At 46.1% G+C, this 21821-nt stretch overlaps 1 protein-coding gene across 1 annotated transcript in view; it reads right to left on the bottom strand.

The window, feature by feature from the left end:
• Positions 1-19981, bottom strand: part of LOC129707296 (N-terminal EF-hand calcium-binding protein 1-like) — a 70981-nt gene extending 51000 nt beyond the window's left edge. The window contains exon 1 of the mRNA XM_055652231.1: positions 19374-19981. Within this exon, the coding sequence (XP_055508206.1) occupies positions 19374-19481 (108 nt within the window). The 5' untranslated portion in view covers positions 19482-19981. The remainder of the gene's footprint in view (positions 1-19373) is intronic.
• Positions 19982-21821: the final 1840 nt, after the last annotated feature.

The following is a 21821-nucleotide window of genomic DNA, read 5'->3' as shown; positions in this document are numbered from 1 at the left end:
GTGCTCGTGCACGGGTGATCGCTGGTCAGCGCCAAAGAGCCTGTTCCCACACTCTATCTCTAAAGTCTAAAGAAGAGAATTAGTCATGAGATGGGAAACATCACTTTTAGGTATCTGCAACGTACTGCCTGCAGTTATGGAGGAGGGAGAATTCACTGCTGGCTTCAACATGGTACACACAAAATTCGGGAGAAACTCAGCGGGTGCAGCAGCATCTATGGAGCGAAGGAAATAGGCAACGTTTCGGGCCGAAACCCTTCTTCAGACCTCCATCCCCCACCAGGATGGTCTCAAAGCCCTCTGGTTCTTCCTCGACCACAGAAGCAACCTATACCCAGCCACTGATACTCTCCTAGCGGAGTTGGTCCTTACCCTCAATAACTTCTCGTTCTCCTCTATTAATGGCTTCAACATGGAATTGGTTCAATAAATGGTGGAGAAAAGCTTGAAATGCGATGGAGCGTGGTGGCAGTAGAGGTGAATCGTACAGTACCTAGCTTATGGAAGGACCGTTCAGATGCTGATAATGGAGGGGAGGAAGTTGTTCTTGAGTCTGGAGATGCGTGATATCAAACCTCTGTACCTTCTGCCAGATGGGAGCAGGGGGAGGAAGGAATGACCAGGGTGGGACAAGTCTTTGATTATGTTGGCGGCGTTTACAAGGCAGTGTGAAGTGTAGATGGAGTCAGTGGTGGGAAGACTGGTCTGGGTGCTTTTCCCAGATTAGATAGTGGAGGGTTAACGCAGACATGGTGGGCTGACTACTTCTTTTGTGCTAGAACCATCTATGATTTCTTGTGTTGAAAAAGGGTCCCAACCCAAAACGTCACCTATCCCTGTTCTCCAGAGATGCTACCTGACTTAATTTAGTTTAGACACACCACACGGAAGCAGGCCCTTCGGCCCACCGAGTCCGCGCCGACCAGCGATCCCCGCACATTAACACTATCCTACACTCACTTGGGACAATTTTTACATTTATAACAAACCAATTAACCTACAAACCTGTACGTCTTTGGAATGTGGGAGAAAATCGAAGATCTCTGAGAAAACCCACGCAGATCACGGGGAGAACGTACAAACTCCGTACAAACAACACCCGTAAACGGGATCGAACCCGGGTCTCCGGCGCTGCATTCGCTGTAAGGCAGCATCTCTACCGCTGCGCCACCGCAACTGCTCATAATGTACTGAGTTACTCTAGCACTTTGTGTCCTTCTTTGATGTCCTTCCCTGAAGGATAGCAGTGAACCCGGTTCTATTAAAAACAACTGGGCAGTTACATGGCTACAGTTTCTGAGTAGCTAGATATTTTTTTTTAAGTTGATATTTATTCATTTACCAATTCCTCAGCTCCCATGGTGGGATTAGAACTACAAGTAACCATTATCATCCATGACTCTACATTCCATATCATCTTCTCCCTCATCAATTGTCGACTTAGATCGATTATTATCAAATGTGGACCAAAGTTTTTATTTTCTATTTTGTAGAATTTTTATTACGCTATTCGATTCTTTCCTTCCCCTTCCCCTTCCCCACACATGTACACATACAGTCTCTCTCCTATTGTTAGATTAAGCACATAAGTAAACTCTCTCTTCTGGACGTGAAGCAAGGAAGTGCAGGTTTGGGGCATGACCTATCATGTATTTTGTGGAACTCCAGGTAGAGCCTGCAGCCTGAAATCTCGTCAGCCTGTTGCTGTCCATGTTTATTGTGCTGCCAGCTATTGTACTCGCAAGCTTTGTTCTACATTTCAGTGGGTGAGGTTACTCATTAGATCCTGGAAGGTAACTGGCAGTGCGAGCTAGTACCCAGCTGATCACTTCATCTGATTTTTGAGTGTCTTCGACTTTTGCAACAAGATGTCCCAATGCCTCATTGTGGGCCAAGGTTGCCTGGGTCCCTTCCCAAAGCCACTTGGGGAGAGCCTCAAGTCTCAAGTTTGCAGATTGATTTGTTGTGCAACAGTTTGTAAAATGTAGCCATTCCATGTGTACTGAGGTTGGGAGAGCCAAATGTAGGAACACGAGAAGCTTGCTTATGTTGAGACACGGGATCTTGAACAGAATCCATCTCCTATTCTTGCATGGGGTAATCCAAAACACTAGGGAGAAGATTTGAGAAATGCCTTGGCTAATGCTGGTTTCACTTTAGTCTTGCATTGCAGCCCCATTCCACTGTCACCTCAACAATTCAAGTGAGCAGTTTTACAGCTCGTATATTGGAATGTGCCTTTATACTTTTGCTCAGTGGGTGAAAGCTTATTTGCATTAGAAAAAATGAATGGACAGTTTAGTTGATATGGACGCTGCAGGGTGTTAAATAGATCTTTCACCAATCGTTAACCAGCCCTCAATAGCATAAAAACACTCAACTCTTCCAAGGGCTGGTGATATCCCAATACCATAACATGAGCTAGGTTACAGTTTATTTACAACATAATCAAAAGTGACTTTCCCCATTTAAGAAGGTGCAGAGGTGTCTCCCCTCAGCATTATCTGTGACTAACATTGATTTTTTTTACTGTTTTATACAAATCACACACTTGCTGGACCTTGAACACAGAAACAAGACACTATTTGTATTAAAGGTGATGTGTTACTGATTTAAAAGGGAATGCACACCCCAAACAGTTGCCTTGGGGAATGATGATGTGATCTGCATTTACACTGGTGATGTTGATCAATAAGCAAACAAAATGACTCACTGCTGAAGAAAAATCAAAAAAAAAAAAAAAAAAAAAAAAAGGTGGGATTAGAACACATGCCCCTGACTCCAGCTGCCACTCCAGGAACTTAACTACTGATCTACCAAACTCTTTGATATTCAATGTCAGTGTCCTACCATTATGCTCCACCCACCCACTGTGACAGTGGAGATGACGGCACAGTGAATTTGTCACCTCTTCTTTCTCAGATCAGTTCAGTTTAATGTCACATGTACCGAGGTACAGTGAAAAGCTTTTGCTGTGTGCTAACCAGTCAGCAGAAAGACCCGATTACAATCGATCCATTTACAGTGTACAGATACATGATAATGGATAAACATTTAGTGCAAGGTAAAGCCAGCAAAGTCCGATCAAGGATAGTCCGAGGGTCACCAAAGGGGTAGATAGTAGTTCAGGACTGCTCTCTGGTTGTGGTGGGATGATTCAGTTGCCTGATAACAGCTGGGAAGGAACTGTCCCTGAATCTGGAGGTGTGCGTTTTCACACTTCTGTACCTTTTGACCTAAGGGAGAGGGGAGAAGAGGTAGTGGCCAGGGTGCGATTCGTCCTTGATTATGCTGCTGGCCTTGTATAGGCAGCATGAGGTATAAATGGAGTCTGCGACTCTAGGAAGGCAACACACGTTCCTTGAGCCTTTTCAGTTATTCAATTAGATTGTGATTATTCTGTCCTTCAAGCCAGCGTTGCCTCCATTGTGAGCCGTCCCTTTATGCCTGGACCCAGCAAGACACGATCATTGTGAAACATTAAAAATTCAGCGTCCACTGCGTTTTGTAGGACAATGTTCCTGATTTCTATTACTGTTCAAGCGGGAATGTTTGTTCACAATTCACTAGACTTTAGAGATAGAGTGCAGAAGCAGGCCCATCGGCCCACCGAGTCCACACCGATCAGCGATCACCCCGTACACTAGCTCTATCCTACACAGTAGAGACAATTTACAATTTTACCAAAGCCAATTAACCTACAAACCTGCCGTCTTTTGAGTGTGGGCGGAAACCGGAGCACCCGGAGAAAACCCACGTGCTCACAGGGAGAACGTGCAAACTCCACACAGACAGCACCCGTAGTCTGGATCGAACCATGGTCTCTGGTGCTGGAAGGCAGCAACTCCAAGAAATGGAGGATGTGTAAATGAGAGCTCCGTCAACCGGTGTAGATGTGAAGTTATGTTTCTTGAAAATGGAGAACATTTCAGATGTCATGGTGTCCAAAGCCTCGAGAACAGAATGCGGCAGTCGGAGAGACTGAGAGAAAGCGATGTGTAGGAAGGAACTGCAGATGCTGGTTTACACTGAAGATAGACACAAAATGCTGGAGTAACGCAGCGGGTCAGGCAGCATCTCTGGAGAACATGGATAGGCGACGATGTGAGTCGGGACCCTTGTGCCTACATTTTATCTAGAGAGAGATTTGGATGTGGAACTTGCTGCCTCATTCCTTCTATCTCTCCAATCTGGGGCAAATTGGGACGGCACAGTGGTGCAGCGGTAGAGTTGCTGCCTCACAGCGCCAGAGACCCGGGTTCGATCCTGACTACGGGTGCTGTCTGTACGGAGTTTGTACGTTCTCCCTGTGACCGCGTGTGTTTTCTCCGGATGCTCCAGTTTCCTCCCACACTCCAGGGTTGTAGATTAATTGGCTTTGGTATAAAATCTTAAACAGTGTTCCTAACGTGTAGGATAGTGCTAGTGTAGAGGGTGATCTCTCTGTTGGCGCGGACTCGGTGGGCTGAAGGGTCTCTATAGAGTCTAAAGTCTTTGTAACCCCCGGCAACCAGCCATGTAGGATTGGTTATGGACTCCTGCCAGCTCAGGTCCTGCAGCCTATCAATCCCCAAGGAGCGACGCATTTACTTCACCCAAACGCATCACAATCACAATCCATTTAGAGGATGTCTTTCTGCATCTTAATGCATCACGGACAGCAGGCGATCTTATTTTAATCTCCCTCTCAGTGTCGCACTGCGGCACAGCCAAACAACAAACTAGGTGTCTTTATCTAACTTCCCTCGTATTGACATACTTTGCTACCAATGTTTCCTTCAATTAAAAATACTTGGCACCGGCCTTCAGTGCCTCAGCTGGTTGCTGGGTGAATCACAGAGACAACATTCCAAAATAGCAGCCCCCTCAGCATCCGTGAGACTCGATAATAAACAAGTGGTCAGCTTTGGGAGGAGGGAAGAAAAGAAGGCGAGGCACTGAGAGGAATAGAAGAGTAGACGGAGGCCTGGCGACGTGAGGAACTGCAGATGCTGGGATCTTGAGCAAAACGCAGGGTGCTGGAGGAACTCAATGGGCCAGGGAGCATCTGTCGAAGGCAGAAACAAGGAACTGCAGGTGCTGGTTTACAGAAAGAAAAGTTCTGGAGTAACTGGGGAGTCTGCATCCTGGTGGCATGAACATTGAATTCTCCCAATTTTGTTAGCCCTTGCTGTCTCCTCCCCTTCCTATCTCTCCCTCAGCCTCCTCCTCCTTTTTCCTTTCTTCTCTCCACCCCCGCCCCCAACCCCCATCTGTCTGAAGAAGTGTTTCGGCCCGAAACATTGCCTATTTCCTTCGCTCCTGGTGCTGCTGTACCGGCTGAGTTTCTCCAGTATTTTTGTGTACCTTCTGGAGTAACTCAGCAGGTCAGGCCGCATATGTAGAGGAGAGAAATAAGGATGGTTTACAAAACAAAGACACATAGTGATGAAGTGACTGGAGTTAGGGGCAGTACGGTGGCGCAGCAGTAGAGTTGCTGCCCTACAGCACCAGAGACCCGGGTTCGACCCTGGCTGTAGGAGGCTGGTGTGGGACACAGATACTGGCATGGAAGATTGGGCTGAATGAACTATATGGTCCACGTAACTGGTCCCACAAGAAGATCCAGACAGTCTTTTGGCAATCATGTAAACAAGCGATAGGACATCAGCCAGCTTCTCCCAATCCTCACCTCCACTGATGTCATTAGTTTAGTTTAGTTTAGAGATACAGTGTGGAAACAGGCCCTTCGGCCCATCGCATTGGTGCCGACCAGCAGTCACCTCATGCTCTACCACTGTATCCTACACATAAGGAACAATTTACAGAAGCCAATTAACCTACAAACCTGCACGTTTTGGGGATGAGAGAAGAAACCGGAGCACCCGGAGAAAACCCTGCGGTCACATGGGTGAATATACAAACTCCGTACAGACATCACCCGTAGTCAGGATGGAACTCAGGACTCTGGTGCTGCTGCGCCATTGTGCTGCCCAAAGTTTTTGAGAATAATTTATTAGAAGACATGGTTTTAAGGTGAGAGCGGCAAAGTTTAAAGGACATGTGCGGGACAACGTATTCTATTTTTTTTTGTTACCGGAGGGTGGTGAGTGCCTGGAACACGCTGCCGAGGGTGATGGTTGAGGCAGATATGACAGCGTTTTAAGACGCTAATGAATAGGCACATGGATATGGAGGGATACAAATCACGTGCAGGCTGATAAGAGATGGTCTTGCATGATGTTCAGCACAGACATTGTGGGCCGAAGGGCCTGTTCTTGAGCTGCACTGTTCTTTGTCCTAGATGGTGAATTGATGGACTTTAAATTCAGACACATTACAATTCTAAATGCGTGACGCAGGATTTAGCAAAAGTAAATAGCAAAAGTAAATGTCAACCGTCCCTCAGTTTTGCATCTTGCAGTGACTATATCACCAGCATCATAACCTAATCCCTTCATACTGATGCGGTGATCAAGAAAAAGCATCAGTATATTTACTTCCTTTGGTGTCCGAGGAGATTCAGCATGTCCATGAGTCATCTATTGCTGGCCCTGATTTCTTCTGGCCTTTTCTCGATCAATGGATTCTGTTCACCAAAGGGCCTGCTTCCATGCTGTATCTTAAAATATCTCTTCCCTTAGCCTTGCCTCCAGTGTCACTTTAACCCCATACCACCCTTCCCTCAACCCAATGTCCAACACATACCCCTCCCTTCACCCCAACCTCACTCCAGCACCAACTCACACCAAAACCCATCTGAAGCAGGATTCCCGACCCGAAACGGGATCTGCCATCTGTCCATTCCCACCCCAGATGCTGCCTGACCTGCTGAGTTCTTCCAGCATTTTGATTTTGGCTCAAGATTCCAGCATCTGCAGTTCCGTATGCCTCTATCCCAACATCTCCTTAAGTCACACTTCCACTTCCATCTAAACCCTCACCTACGATCCAATCCCTCCTACCTCAGCCCCATTCCCACCCGAACCCTACACCCAACTCTTCACTCAGCCCCAACTCATTTCTCTGCTGCTATCCCTTGACATAACCACTAGTTCAACCTTCAGCTCCAAACCTCCCCCCAGCCCCACCCCACCCACACCTCAGCTAAATCCACAGACAATAGACAATAGGTGCAGGAGTAGGTCGTTCGGTCCTTCGAGCCAGCACCGCTATTCAATGTGATCACGGCTGATCATCCACAATCAGTACCCCGTTCCTGCCTTCTCCCCATCTCCTCTGACTCCGCTATCTTTTAGAGCCCTATCTAGCTCTCTCTTGAAAGTATCCAGAGAACCGGCCTCCACAGAATTCCACAGACTCACAACTCTCTGCGTGAAAAAGTGATTCCTCATCTCCGTTCTAAATGGCTTACCCCTTTTTCTTAAACTGTGGCCCCTGGTTCTGGACTCCAACATTGGGAACATGTTTCCTGCCTCTAGTGGATCCAAACCCTTAATAATCTTATATGTTTCAATAAGAGCCCCTCTCATCCTTCTAAACTCCAGAATATACCAGCGCAGCCACTCCATTCTCTCAGGATATGACAGTCCCGCCATGCCGGGAATTAACCCTGTAAATTCCAGCCCTGGCGATAGTGGTTTTGCTTTGGAAGGATCCAAGAGAGAATAGTTTGCGGGCGGCTATGTTCAGCTCTCGCCTTCTGCACGATCATTTTTGCTCCTTCCATCCAAACCAGCGAATATTGAAAGTACCAGCTGCTTCCATTCATCTCCAAAGCACACAAATTAAAATTCTTGGACCAAACAAGCGTTCCCTTAGCAACCTCACTGGCACCAAATGAGTAGGAGAAATGAACCAGCCAATTACAAAAGTGTAATAGACACAATATGTTGGAGTAACGCAGCGGGTCAAGCAGCATCTCTGGAGAAAAGGAATAGGTGACGTTTCTGGTCAGTACCCTTCTTCAGAAACATCACCTATTAGTGTCTATCTTCAGTATAAACCAGCATCTGCAGTTCCTTTCTACACGATTTTTAAAAAGTGTTCACAGTAATGACATTGCCACCACATTGATGACACTTCCTGATCTACGAGGACATGGATTTGCCTCATGATGCCTAGTAACCAATGCACCGCACCTATGACTATTCTCTAGAAGCCAGGGTGGTACAGTAGTACAGCGGTAGAGTTGCTGTCTTACGGCGCCAGAAACCTGGTTCGATCCTAGTTTGGGTGCTGTCTGTACAGAGTTTGTACCTTCTCCCCGTGACCTGCGTGGGTTTTCTCCGGGAGCTCCGGTTTCCTCACACACTCCAAAGACGTACAGGTTTGCAGGTTAATTGGCTTTGGTAGAAATTGTAAATTGTTCCTAGTGTGTAGGATAGTGTTAGTGCACCGGGATCGCTGGTTGGCCGAATGGCCTGTTTCCACACTGTATCTCTGAACCAAACTAAACTAAATAGTTAAATTTACTTCGTCATAGTGAGAGGAAGAGATAAGGGCCTGTCCTACTTTCACAACCTAATTCAAAACCTCTGCCAAGTTTAAAGGACCTAAAATAAAAATCAAGATCGTGCTAATCTACGAACTCCTACAACCTTCCACGACTATGTTCACAAACTCCTACGAGTATGTCTACGAATTCCCACGACTATTTCGATGCTCTCCTTACCAGTAAAAAGTTGCAATTTCTTTCATCCTGACCATTTTTTTACTCGTGGACATTTTTTTTATCGGGCTGTAAAAAACGTCCCGACTTACCTGATGCCACGAGTACCTACGGCTGGCATAACGAGCCGCTGCGATATATCTACAAACTCCTACGACCTCCTATGGACCCGTTACGATCATTCTGCGAGTTTGAATTAAGGGGAAAACTCGGGAGAATTCATGAATAGCTCGTGAAAGTGGGACAGGGCCTTTAATGTTCCAAATCATTGACTCTTCGTCAGAACTCTGACCCTCTCTCTGCATCTGCTACCCAACCTGAAGTGTATTTCCAGCGTTCACTGTGTCCGTGCTGGATTTCCTGCATCTGCACTTTATTTTTTGCTTCAAGCAGCCCAAATCCTTTGGATTCCCCCGAGGCTCCGAGAAGTGATACAGGAAATGTAAGTACTTTCATTCTTTATATAAATCCCTCTAACGGGACTTATAATGGAAACTATCAGACCTCTCACACAGTAATTACACCTTCTTGTCAGAGATGCAAGTGATGTGTCAGGTTTATACCACTCCATTCCTCAACTTCAATGCAACAACAAACTCCCCTTCTCCGCATCCCACTTTGCTATTTAATAATATAATGATCTGAAATTAAAGTGTAATGTATAAATAAAATGAGAATAACATGAAGGCTTGAATGAGATCTCTGCACTTTGTTCTCCACCCACCAGCCCATCATCTGAAGGCTGATTCTGCGACAACACATTTATATAAGACATAGATGGATGGATCAGATGCAAAACATCTTTGAGATTCTCTCTTGAGGACGTGACAGGAAAGACAAAATGGACTAAAAGTGTACTTAAATAAAGCTGATTGACTTCAGTATCAACTGAAGATTTTGTAGAACATTCCGATGCAGAGTCCAGAAATAGTCCGTGCTGAAATGAAGGTTTAATTAATCCGTAAGGGACAACTGTCAGCACTTCTGTACAACGCCTACCAGAAGCAGTAGGTCAGGAACGTTCTACAATTTACCTAGTGAGTCATACAAAAACACTGAGTGCGCGACTTTTTTTTAGAAAAGGGAAATTAACGCATTTAGAATTATTTCAGTACATTTGGCGCATAACGTTGGCTGTTTTGTACACAGCAATGTCCCAGATACAGAAGTACAGCTGAGAGAGAGCAAAAAAGGAGGCCATTGGGCCCAATGTTCCCATTCTAACTCATTTGGAGATCTTTCCATTCCTCGCACTCCCCTACCTGTGCAAATATGACGCAATCGCAGTTTGTTTAGTTTAGTTTTTTCTTGTCAGGCGTACCGAGGTGCAGTGAGAAGCTTTTTGGGGGGGATTTGGTTTGGCTGAGGGCAGGACAGGTTTAGTTTACTATCACATGTACTGAGGAACTGTGAAAAACATTTTTGTTGCATGCTATCCAGTCAGTGGAAAGACTATACATGATTACAATCAAGCCATCCACAGTGTACCTATACAAGATAAAGGGAATGACATTTAGTGCAAGATAAAGCCAGCGATTAAAGATAGTCTGAGAGTCTCCAAACACGTGCAGGTTTGTAGATGAATTGGCTTCTGTAAATTGACCCTAGTGTGTATGACGGAACTAGTGTGAAAGGGTGATTGTTGGTCAGCACGGACTCGGTGGGGCGAAGGGCCTCTTTCCATGCTGTATCTCTAAGCTAAACTAAACTAAGTCTCAGTCTGAAGAGGGGTCTTGACCTGAAACATCACATATTCAGATCTTATCCCCAGAGATGCTGTCTGACGAACGGAGTTACTCCAGCATATCCGTGTCTATGTAAAGCAAACATCCAACGGTTTAAATATATAATGTTTTTGTTTTTTTTAATCCATTGACTATTGTAATATAAACATTTCATATTAATGAATGCACTTCTGGTCACCCCAATACAGGAAGGATGTGGAGGCTTTAGAAAGGGTGCAGAATTGTGGCGCCTCACCAGCAGCTCGTCAGTCCTCTCGCCTTTTTTGTTATTTTTAGTGCGTCTAAATGTATGTTTGAATGTTTCTCAGTATGTCTTATGTGGGGGATGGTGGTGGGGGGAAATAGGGGTAAACGGTTTTTCAGTCACTTACCTGGACGGAGATGCGTCTTTTTTCCGTGTCGCATCTTCGCCCCCCCTCGCGGCCTACCCACTGGATGGGTGCGACCTTTCCGACCGGAGACCGGCCCAAAGCTTCAGCAGCAGGCACAGCGCGGAATTGCCATCGTGGATCCTTGTCGACGATCGCCAGTGTTGGAGCTCCGATCGCGGGGCCTGCTGACTTTAACATCGTGGAGCTGTGGTCTGCGGAGCTTCTAGCCGCGGGTGCGGCGCTGACTTTAACATCGCGGAGCCCGGGATCTTTTGCCGAGGATCGCCAGCGTTGGAGCTCCGTCCAGCGGGGCCTGTGAACATGAGAGGCCGCGGTCTCCGGTAAGAAGCGGCCGATTCGGGAACTCCAAGCCGCAGAGTGTGTTCTGATCCATCCCGAGGTCAGAGTTTCGATCATCCCGGCGAGAGGGTCTGTACATTGGGCTGTTCGTAGCGGCAACTGTGGAGGGTTCAAAGCCCCCAACCACGGGGGAACAAAAGGAGGAAGAGTAACTGAACTTTATTGCCTTCATCACAGTGAGAAATGGTGATTCCGCTGTGGTGGATGTTTATGTTAAATTCTATTGTGTATTGGGTTATTTTTATTCGTATGGCTGTATGGTAACTCAAATATCACTACCATTTGGTGCATGTGACAATAAATGTGAACAAACTTGAAGTGGTTTACCAGAATGCTGACTGTTTTCCACAGTATTAACTTCTAGGAGAGGTTGGACAACCTTGGTTTGCTTTTTCTGGAACTCCAGAGGTTGAGAGTAGACCTGATAGAAGTATATAAAACGATGAGGCATAGATAGAGTAGACAGTCAGAACCTTTTTCCCCAGAGTGGAAATGTCATGGGCAAGATCATCGCGTTGATGACCTTCCAGCAGCACTTGACGTTTGTCTCCAAATACATCCCTGGGAACAGTCCGTAAATGAGGGAGCCCTCTGTTACGGAGCTGTTCGGGATAAACCGTGACAAGGACCCTTGTATCATTGTCCAGACCCTTATTTGCAAATCCCCACCCGGCGAAGAGGTGGGTAACCATCTCCTCTCTGTAGCAGCCGTCCCGAGGGCAGCGTGCACTGGCAGTAAGTTTCTGACGGTGCAGGAAGGATCTGACTAGGGGTGCTGACAGCTCTGTAACTGGCTCATTGGAGCCTGGGTTCCCAAAATCCCTTTAAACTCACCGGGGCCCTGTGGCCCATACTTCCCTTTACTGAGAACACGTTCCATTCAGTTTGCCTGGTTTACCGGAGAAGTTAGAAACATAGAAAATAGGTGCAGGAGGAGGCCATTCGGCCCTTCAAGCCAACACCTCCATTCATTGTGATAATGGCTGATCATCCCCTATCAATAACCCGTGCCTGCTTTCTCCCCATATCCCTTGATTCCACTAGGGTAGAGCTCGATCTAACTCTCTCTTAAATCCATCCAGTGATTTTGCCTCCACCGCCCTCTGTGGCAGGGAATCCACAAATTCACAACTCTCTGGGCGAAAAGGTTTTTTCTCACCTCAGTCTTAAATGGCCTCCCCTTTATTCTAAAACTGTGGCCCCTGGTTCTCGACTCGCCCAACATTGGGAACATTTTTCCTACATCCAGCTTGTCCAGTCCTTTTATAATTTTATGTTTCTATAAGATCCCCCCTCATCCTTCTAAACTCCAGTGAATACAAGCCTAGTCTTTTCAATCTTTCCTCATATGACAGTCCCGCTATCCTAGGGATCAATCTCGTGAACCTACGCTGCACTGCCTCAATCACAAGGATGTCCTTCCTCAAATTAGGAAGGACCTTCCTCAAATTAGTTATTACAAAACATCTAATAAATGCCAATTGAAAAATCTGTTGTGGTATTATTCAAAGAAAACACCAAATAGCCCATAAAATTAGTCAGTCCAGAGGGTGTTGAGTTATCCGAGCATAATTCTACTTAGCAAGTAGAAGAGTGTTGACAGAATTGAATAGGAGGAGACACGAGGAAGAGTAGATGATGGCTGACAAGAAGACGCAGAGTGCTGGAGCAACTCAACAGGTCAGGCAGCATCTCTGGAGAATATGGATAGGTGACTTTTCAGGCCAGGAAGACCATTTGTTCTAAAGAAGGGTCTCAACCCGAAACATCGCCTATCCATGTTCCCCAGAGAGGTTGCCTGACCCACTGAGTTACTCCAGCACTTTGTGTCATTTTTTTTTTGGAATGGGAAAATAGGAATTATCAAGGAACACAAAACAAAACAGGAACATATTTTAGAAGTTTATAAATTAGAGAAAGGAAGGCTAGGTGTGGAAAAGGCCATAAAGTGATAACAGAAAGAATACCACATGGAATGATAGGGTGATTGTATTGTTCCACCCCTCTGAATAACTCCAGGCAGATTAAACCATTACTTCGTTTTGTCATTTGTCCAGAAGCCAGAACAAATGGACGTGACATTGGGTAATGAGATGAATTATGAAATGGGCCCACTTAAAACGAAATTCAACTGCATCCACTCATTTTAACAGAATCTAAAACAGAGATAGAGGGATTATTACTCATATCTAATATTTTATTAGAAGCAAATGTGTCAGAGAAACCACAGATAGCTAACACATTGTCCACATTGAAAAACGGGCAAGAGAAAATGTCCAAGGAATTATTGATCAGTCAGCAGTCAGGATGCTGAGGGGTGGCCGTAATGAGGTTTAGTTTAGTCTACTTTAGAGATACAGCGCAGAAACAGGTCCTTCGGCGCCAACCAGCGATCCCCACACATTAACACTACCCTACACACACTGGGGACAATTGACACATACACCAAGCCAATTAACCTACAAACCTGCACGTCTTTGGAGTGTGGGGGGAAACTGAGAAATTTGGAGAAAACCCACGGGGAGAACGTTCAAACTCCGTACAGATAGCACCCGTAGTCGGGATCGAACCCGGATCTCCAGCGCTGTAAGGCAGCAACTCTACTGCCTGGTGTACAAGATCCAGAACGGCATGGAAAAGAGAAGGTTCACAGTGTAGAGGATTTTAAATTCTGGAGTAGTTCCCGAAGATTGGCGGGTAGCAAACGTAACCCCACTTTTTAAGAAGGGAGGGAGAGAGAAAATGGGGAATTACAGACCAGTTAGTCTAACATCAGTAGTGGGGAAACTGCTAGAGTCAGTTATTAAAGATGAGCTAGCAGCACTTTGGAAAGTGGTGAAATCATTGGACAAAGTCAGCATGGATTTACGAAGGTAAATCATGTCTGACGAATTTATAGAATTTTTCGAGGATGTAACTAGTAGCGTGGATAGGGGAGAACCAGTGGATGTGGTGTATCTGGACTTCCAGAAGGCTTTCGACAAGGTCCCACATAAGAGATTAGTATACAAACTTAAAGCACAAGGCATTTGGGGTTCAGTATTGATGTGGATAGAGAACTGGCTGGCAAACAGGAAGCAAAGAGTAGGAGTAAACGGGTCCTTTTCACAATGGCAGGCAGTGACTAGTACCGCAAGGCTCATTGCTGTTGACCCCCTATTTTACAATTAGGCGATCAAAATGAGGGACAAGGCATATCTCCAAGTTTGGCCTCACTCTAAGCTGGGGGGCAATTGTAACATACATCCCAACTTCTGTAGGAGACTGCAAGGTGACTTGGATAGGCTGGGTGAGTGGGCAAACCCTGGCAGATGCAGTATAATGTGGATAAATGTGAGGTTATCCATTTTGGTGGCAAAAACTGTGCAGACTATTATCTAAATGGTGGCCGTTCACCTACAGATGCAGCGAGACCTCCCTGTCATGGTACATGTCATTGAAGGTAGGTATGATTTGTGCAGCTGCAGTAAAGAAAGCGAATGGTAGTTACGTTTCATTGCAAAAGGATTTGAGTATAGGAACAGGGAGGTTCTACTGCAGTTTTACAGGGTCTTGGTGAGACTACACCTGGGATTGCGTACAGTTTTGGTCTCCAAATCTGAGGAAGGACATTATTGCCATAGAGGGAGTGCAGAGAAGGTTCACCAGACTGATTCCTGGGATGTCAGGACTGTCTTATGAAGAAAGACTGCATAGACTTGGTTTATACTCTCTAGAATTTAGGAGATTGAGAGGGGATCTTATAGAAACTTACAACATTCTTAAGGGGTTGGACAGGCTAGATGCAGGAAGATTGTTCCCGATGTTAGGGAAGTCCAGGACAAGGGGTCACAGCTTAAAGATAAGGGGGAAATCCTTTAAAACCGAGATGAGAAGAACTTTTTTCACACAGAGAGTGGTGAATCTCTGGAACTCTCTGCCACAGAGGGTAGTTGAGGCCAGTTCATTGGCTATTTAAGAGGGAGTTAGATGTGGCCCTTGTGGCTAAGGGGATCAGGGGGTATGGAGAGAAGGCAGGTACGGGATACTGAGTTGGATGATCAGCCATGATCATATTGAATGGCGGTGCAGGCTCGAAGGGCCGAATGGCCTACTCCTGCACCTAATTTCTATGTTTCTATGTTTCTAAAACTAGAGGGCAGTGGCTTACGCTGAGAGGGGAGAGATTTGAGAGGGACCTCAGGGGCAATGTTTTCACTCAGAGGGTAGTCCGTATCTGGAATGAGCTGCAGATGAAGCAATTTAAGCGGATACAATAGGACATTTGACAGGCATTTAGACAGATAATTGAATTGGAAGGGATCAGGGTCAGTTTATTGTCACATGTGCCAATTAAGGTACAGTGAAATTTGAATTACCACACAGCCATACTAAAAAAAAAAAGCAACAAGACACATGACTACATGAGAGTTAACATAAACATGCACCACAGCAGATTCCCCACGATCCTCACTGTGATGGAAGGCGATAAGGTCTAATCTCCTTCCTTTTTATTCTCCCACGATCGGGGCGGTCGAAAACCCCGCGTCGGGGCAGTCGAAACTCCTGCGGCTTGGAGTCGGTCTCTAACCAGACACCGGGGGCTCGGCGATGTTAAAGTCCCACAGGGTCCCATGGTTGGAGCCCCAAAGATGACCCCCGACAGGGATCACGGGCACCACGATGTTAAGTCGCGCAGGCTTACGCGATGGAGCTCTTGGTCGATCTTCAGCAAAGGCCGCCAACTCCACGATGTTAGGCCGCAGTGCGGGCGGAGATACGATACGGAAAAAAATTGCAGTTCTTTTGAGGTAAGAAATTAGAAAAAGTTTCCCCCAACTCCCCCCACCCTGACATAAAACAAGCTAGAGAACATTAAAAAAACATACATATAACACATACAATACAGACACAAAGAAGGAAAAGCCAGACAGACTGTTGGAGAGGCAGCCATTGCCTGCGCAGCCCGGAGAGCTATGGGCCAAAGTAGGCAAATGGTACCAGCACAGTATGCCAATTCCATCCAAGACCACAAGAAACGGCAGAGAGTTGTAGACGCAGCCCAGACCATCAAGTAAACCAACCCCCGTTCCGTTGACTCCATCTACACTTCATGCTGACTCCGCAAGGCCACCAGCATCATCAAGGACCAGTCTCACCCCAGTCACTCCCTCTTCTCTCCTCTCCCATCACACAAGGGGTACAGAAGTGTGTACACTTGTGTGAAAACAGTTTCTTCCCAGCTGTTATCAGACAACTGAACCATCCTATCAACAACTAGAGAGCGGTCCTGAGCTACTATCTACCTCATTGGAGACCTTTGGACTACCTTTAATCGGATTTTATCTTGCACCAAACATTATACCCTTTATCCTGTATCTGTGCACTGTGGCCAGTTCGACTGTAATCATGTATAGTCTTTCCGCTGATGGGCTAGCATGCAAAAGCTTTTCACTGGACCTCGGTACACGTGACAATAAACTAAAATAAAGAAACTTGGTTGCTGTGGACAAGCTGGGCCAAAGGGCTTGTCATTGCACTGTATAGCTCTGACTCTGGCGACCCCACTCTGGGGATCACTGAGCAGGATAAACAATGGAATTCCTGCTAAAGAAGAGAATAGAAGCACATCCAGAATCACAAGTAACAATTAAACTGCACGCATTTCAAAAGGGAAAATATTGCTTGACCCAGGTTATTGAATTTTTCAAGGAGGTATCAGGCCGTGGTAATGCCATTGATGTGATTTATCCAAGATTTCCAGCATCCTTCAACGTGAATGAATAATAGGGGACTCAGCAGAAACCGTTGTGGCCCAGGTCACAGGCTTCTAAATCTGATAAACAATCCTCCGCGACTCCCCTCGGCCTCCCGGCCACCACAGACCCAATTGTGTATCCAATTGTCCAACTCATTCTGGATTCCATGTGGGCGAACCATCTGGACCAGTCTACCATCTAGGACCTGTCAAAGGTCTTGCTAAATCCATGGAGACAACAGCTACCATCCCAGTAGAGGATCCGCTATCATCCATTTTGGACTTCAATGCTATATGTTTGCACTAAATGTTATGCCCTTTATCCTGTATCTGGGCACTGTGGAAAGCTGTATTGCATTTATAAGAACAAAGAAATAAAACCCAGAGGACATGGGTTTAAGGTGAGAGGGAAACATTTAATAGAAAGCTGAGGGGCAACTTATTTTACACAAGGGTTAGTAGGTATGTGGAATGAGCTGCTAGTAGTTGAGGCAGGTACAATCACGTTTTTTTTTTAATCGATCAGGTATACGGATAGGATTGGGTCAGGTATATGGAATGGATACGGGCCAAACGCAGGCAGGTGGGACTAGGTAGATGGGTATGTTGGTTGGCGTGGTAATCATGTATTGTCTTTCCGCTGAACAAAAGCTTTTCACTGTACTTTGGTACACGTGACAATACGCTGAACTGAACTGAAATGAGGATAGGTTTAGAGGGGCCAAAACCAGGCAGGTGGGACCTGTAGTCATGATTGAACCCAGGTCTCTGGCACTGTTGGGGCAGCAACTCTACCACTGCGTCACTGTACCACACCCTTTGGCTTGCATGCTATCCAAACAGATCATATACACCATACATAGATACAATCAAGTCAAACTCAAGTACAATACATAGACCAAAGGGGAAGATACAGAGTGCAGCATATAGTTCTCAGTATTGTAGCGCATTAGTTCCATAGACAAAGGCCAATGTCCACAATGGGGTAGAGGTGAATCGGACAGTACCCTAGCTTATGGAAGGATCATTCAGAAGCTTGATAACGGAGGGGACGAAGGGTTTGATTTGTCCTTTTGCGTCTGAAGAAGGGTCTCGATCCGAAACGTCACCTATTCCTTTTATCCAGAGATGCTGCCTGACCTGCTGAGTTACCCCATCATTTTGTGTCTATCTTCGGAAAAAGAAGCTATTTTTGAGTTAACATTGCCTCCTACACTGGCAGCATATCAAAGGTGTCTTCTCCCCTTGAGTCCCAGCCAACATTAACCCCCTCCTCTCCCCCCCTTAAATAAACGATGTATAATCTGCTGCATGTCCCCACATTGCGCTGCTTGTTCTGCCTTGCTGTGAGCAGATTATAGCTGCCACATCGCCTTCATTACAGTAGCAACCACACTTCAGATAAGTTATGGAGTAAAAGACAAAGTGCTAGAGGAACTCAGCGGGTCAGGCAGCATCTGTGGAGGGAAATGGGCAGGCGACCTTCTTCAGACTGGGGGCAGATCATGGTCTGAAAAGGGGTTTATTTTAGTTTTTTGTTTTTGGAGACACATAGTGGAAACAGGCCCTTCGGCCCAACGAATCCAAGCCGACCAACAATCACCCGTTTACACTAGTTCTATCCTACACACTAGGGAAATTTTACAGAAGCCAATTAACCTGCAAAACAGCACATCTTAGGATTGTGGGAGGAACCCGGAGAAAACCCACGCGGTCACAGGGGGGGAAATGTACAAACTCCACGTAGACAGCATCTGTAACTAGGATCAAACCCGGGTCTCTGGCGCAAAAAGGCAGTAACTCTACCGCTATACCGCTGTGTCTGGACCCAGAACATCAACTGTCCATTTCCCTCCACAGATGCTACCTGACCTATTAAGTTCCTCCAGTACTTTGTGCTTTGCTCCTGATTGCAACGTCTGCAGTTCCTGGGTCTCTTACATAAGATCTCCTTTGACTGAGCAGAGGATTATACAAAGGGGAGTTTATGATCTTCTAACTGGGGAGGGTGGTCAGGGGTGGCGGATAGAAATCCTACTGTTGTCCAGGCAACTTTCAGCATGAGCTGATAAAACACAGACAGACACATAGCGATTTCATTTACTGACAGAAAAAATCTTCAGCAAGCTTTGAAAATATCAATGAGACTTCGCTTTAAACTAACACACAGCAGTCTTTCTGCATTCACAAGGAACTACAAGTGCTGGAAACAGGATCAATATTAGATACCGGGAACTGCCAATGCTGTTTTTACAAAGAAAATACACAACTTGCTTGAATAACTGGAAAATACAAGGAAATGCAAATGCTGGTTTTACAAAAAAAAAAGACCCAAAGTGCTGGAATAACTCATCGGGTCAGGCAGCAACTCCGGAGAACGTGGATAGGCGAGGCGAATACCATCACCTATATCCATGTTCTCCAGAACTGCTGCCTGACCCATTGAGTTACACTATCCATTGGTGCCCATTTATGCTTGTAAATGCATCTGCCGCTCCTCGCGTCTCCATCACACACCAAAAGATGGATTAGAAATCCTTCTTACTCACATCAATGAATACTGGAACGGCGGCGACGGCGCGGCTGCTGCCCGCTTTCTTTCCAGCGTACTTGCCTGTCTGCAGGCATAGCGTGATAATTTCAGTGCAAGCCATCATCTCTGTCTGGTCTTGAATCAGAGGTGTTCAGCAAAAGCAATCAAAAAAAAAAGAATGAATTCCTCCCAATTTTGTAACAAAAGAATGAACTGATTTGACTTTCTACCCTTCTCTTCAGATGCTGAGAAGTCTCTTCCTTGCACTGGCAATGAGCACGAGTGGGGAATTATCTCCTCACTGCATCTGTCCAACTTTCCAGAGCAGCGCCCGCCCCCCACGCCGCTCATTGGGCTTTTCCTCTCCCTGCTCCTGTGACCATTCGCGTCGCTCACTGTCAATCAGCCCCGGGACAGCTTCCCTCCTGAGATCTCTATAGGGTGAGGACTTCAAACACATGCCTTGAGAGCAGAAATTCTATTTTTGAAACGCTTTCCAGTGTATCAGCGCTTGTCATCCTGAGAGCCAGGGCGCTCTCGGGCGTTTCCATCAGACATTAAAGTCTATGTTGCGTACGTACTGTCTGGAATTTGAGAAGGACTGGGATGATGGCGTTCATCTGGTGATGTTTGCAGTACGAGGGGTCGTGCAGGAATCTTTGGGTTTTAGTCCTGCTGACTTAGTTTTTGCCCATACAGTACGTGGTCCTTTAAGAGTCCTAAAATAAAAGTGGTTCCAGGAAGAAACTAAACAAAATGTTTTGGAACACGTCAGTAACTTTAGATTTAGACTGTGGCGGGCATGAGAATTGGCTATGGAAAATCTTGAAACTGCCCAGATAAAAATGAAAGAATGGTTCGATAAGAACGCTAAGAGCAGAGACTTTGTGCCAGGTGACAAAGTTTTAGTATTGTTGCCAATTCCTGAGTCTAGTCTACAGGCTCGTTATAGGGCCCTTATCTGATAGAAAAGAAAATGGGTAAGAGAGATTACATAGTTGCCACTCCTGATCGGAGGCGTAAAAATCAGCTTTGCCATGTAAACATGCTAAAACAATATCACGAGAAAAAGGCTGTGGGTTTTGAATCGGAGACGCTGTGCCCACACTATCGTCCAAGCCTGTTTTGACTGCGATGGTGCTGCCCCCTGACCTTGGTGCTGAAGTGGGTGAGGCACGTTTGTCTGTGGCTGTGACGCATGGTAAACTGTCCAATTCTGAGGCGTTGAAAACACTTCCATTGCGTTTGTCTCACTTGACTGAGTCATCGGAGAGATCTGACTGCTTTGGTTGAGTCAAATAAGTCGCTGTTTTCTGATGTGCTGTCTCAAACTTCCATTCTAAAACATGACATTGACGTGGCTGATACTAAGCCAATTAAGCAACACCCATATTGTATCAATCCAGACAAGAGCCGCCGTCTAAAGAGTCAGGTTGACTATATGCTGCAGCATGGCATTGCCGAGCCTAGCTGTAGTTCATGGAGCTCTCCTTGTCTATTGGCTGCTAAGGCTAATGGTGACGACCGGTTCTGTACTGACTTTTGTAAGGTTAATAGCGTAACCAAAACCGATTGTTATCCTCGCCCACGTATGGAGGATTGCGTGGATCGTGTCGGTAGTGCCTCTTTTGTCACAAAATTGGACTTATTGAAGGGATATTGGCAAGTCCCTCTAACTGAGCGTGCGAAAGAAATCTCTGCATTTGTTACACCTGATGATTTCCTTCAATATACTGTCATGGCTTTTGGTATGCGTAACGCGCCGGCAACATTTCAACGGTTGGTAAACGTAGTGCTGTCTGGTCTGTCTTATTGTGAGGCATACCTTGATGATTTGGTTGTGTGCTCCAGGACGTGGATCGACCACATCGACCACTTGACAGAGGTATTCAAATGACTCGCTCATGCAAACTTGACCATCATAGAAACATAGAAATTAGGTGCAGGAGTAGGCCACTCGGCCCTTCGAGCCTGCACCGCCATTCAATATGATCATGGCTGATCATCCAACTACCCGGGGGTCGCGTAACTATTATCGCGTAACCATCAATCTTGGAAAGTGTGAACTTGGCCAGGCCACGGTAACGTATCTTGGTAAAGTGGTGGGCCGGGGTCAGGTTCGCACTCTCCAGGCAAAGATAGAGCATATTGTCGCGTTTCCAGCTCCTACCTCTAGGACTGAGCTCCGTCGTTATCTGGCAATGGTGGGGTACTATAGAGGGTTCTGTCCAAATTTCTCTGTGGTGGCTGCTCCTTTAACGGATCTGTTAAGTCCGAAAGTCGTTTTTGAGTGGTCCGATGTGTGTCAAACTGTTTTTGAACAAACAACGAGCCTTCTTGTGTGCGCACCCGTGCTTGCAGCACCCGATTTTGAGCGGCCGTTTAAGTCGGCAGTTGATGCTAGTGACAGTGGAGTTGGTGGAGTTCTTCTCCAAGATGGTTCTGATGGGGTGGAACATCCAGT

The sequence above is a fragment of the Leucoraja erinacea genome, chromosome 21, assembly GCF_028641065.1.
Source record: "Leucoraja erinacea ecotype New England chromosome 21, Leri_hhj_1, whole genome shotgun sequence".
NCBI lineage: Eukaryota > Metazoa > Chordata > Chondrichthyes > Rajiformes > Rajidae > Leucoraja > Leucoraja erinaceus.
The sequence above is the reverse complement of the archived record's forward strand: the minus strand, read 5'-3'. Positions and strand labels throughout refer to the sequence as shown.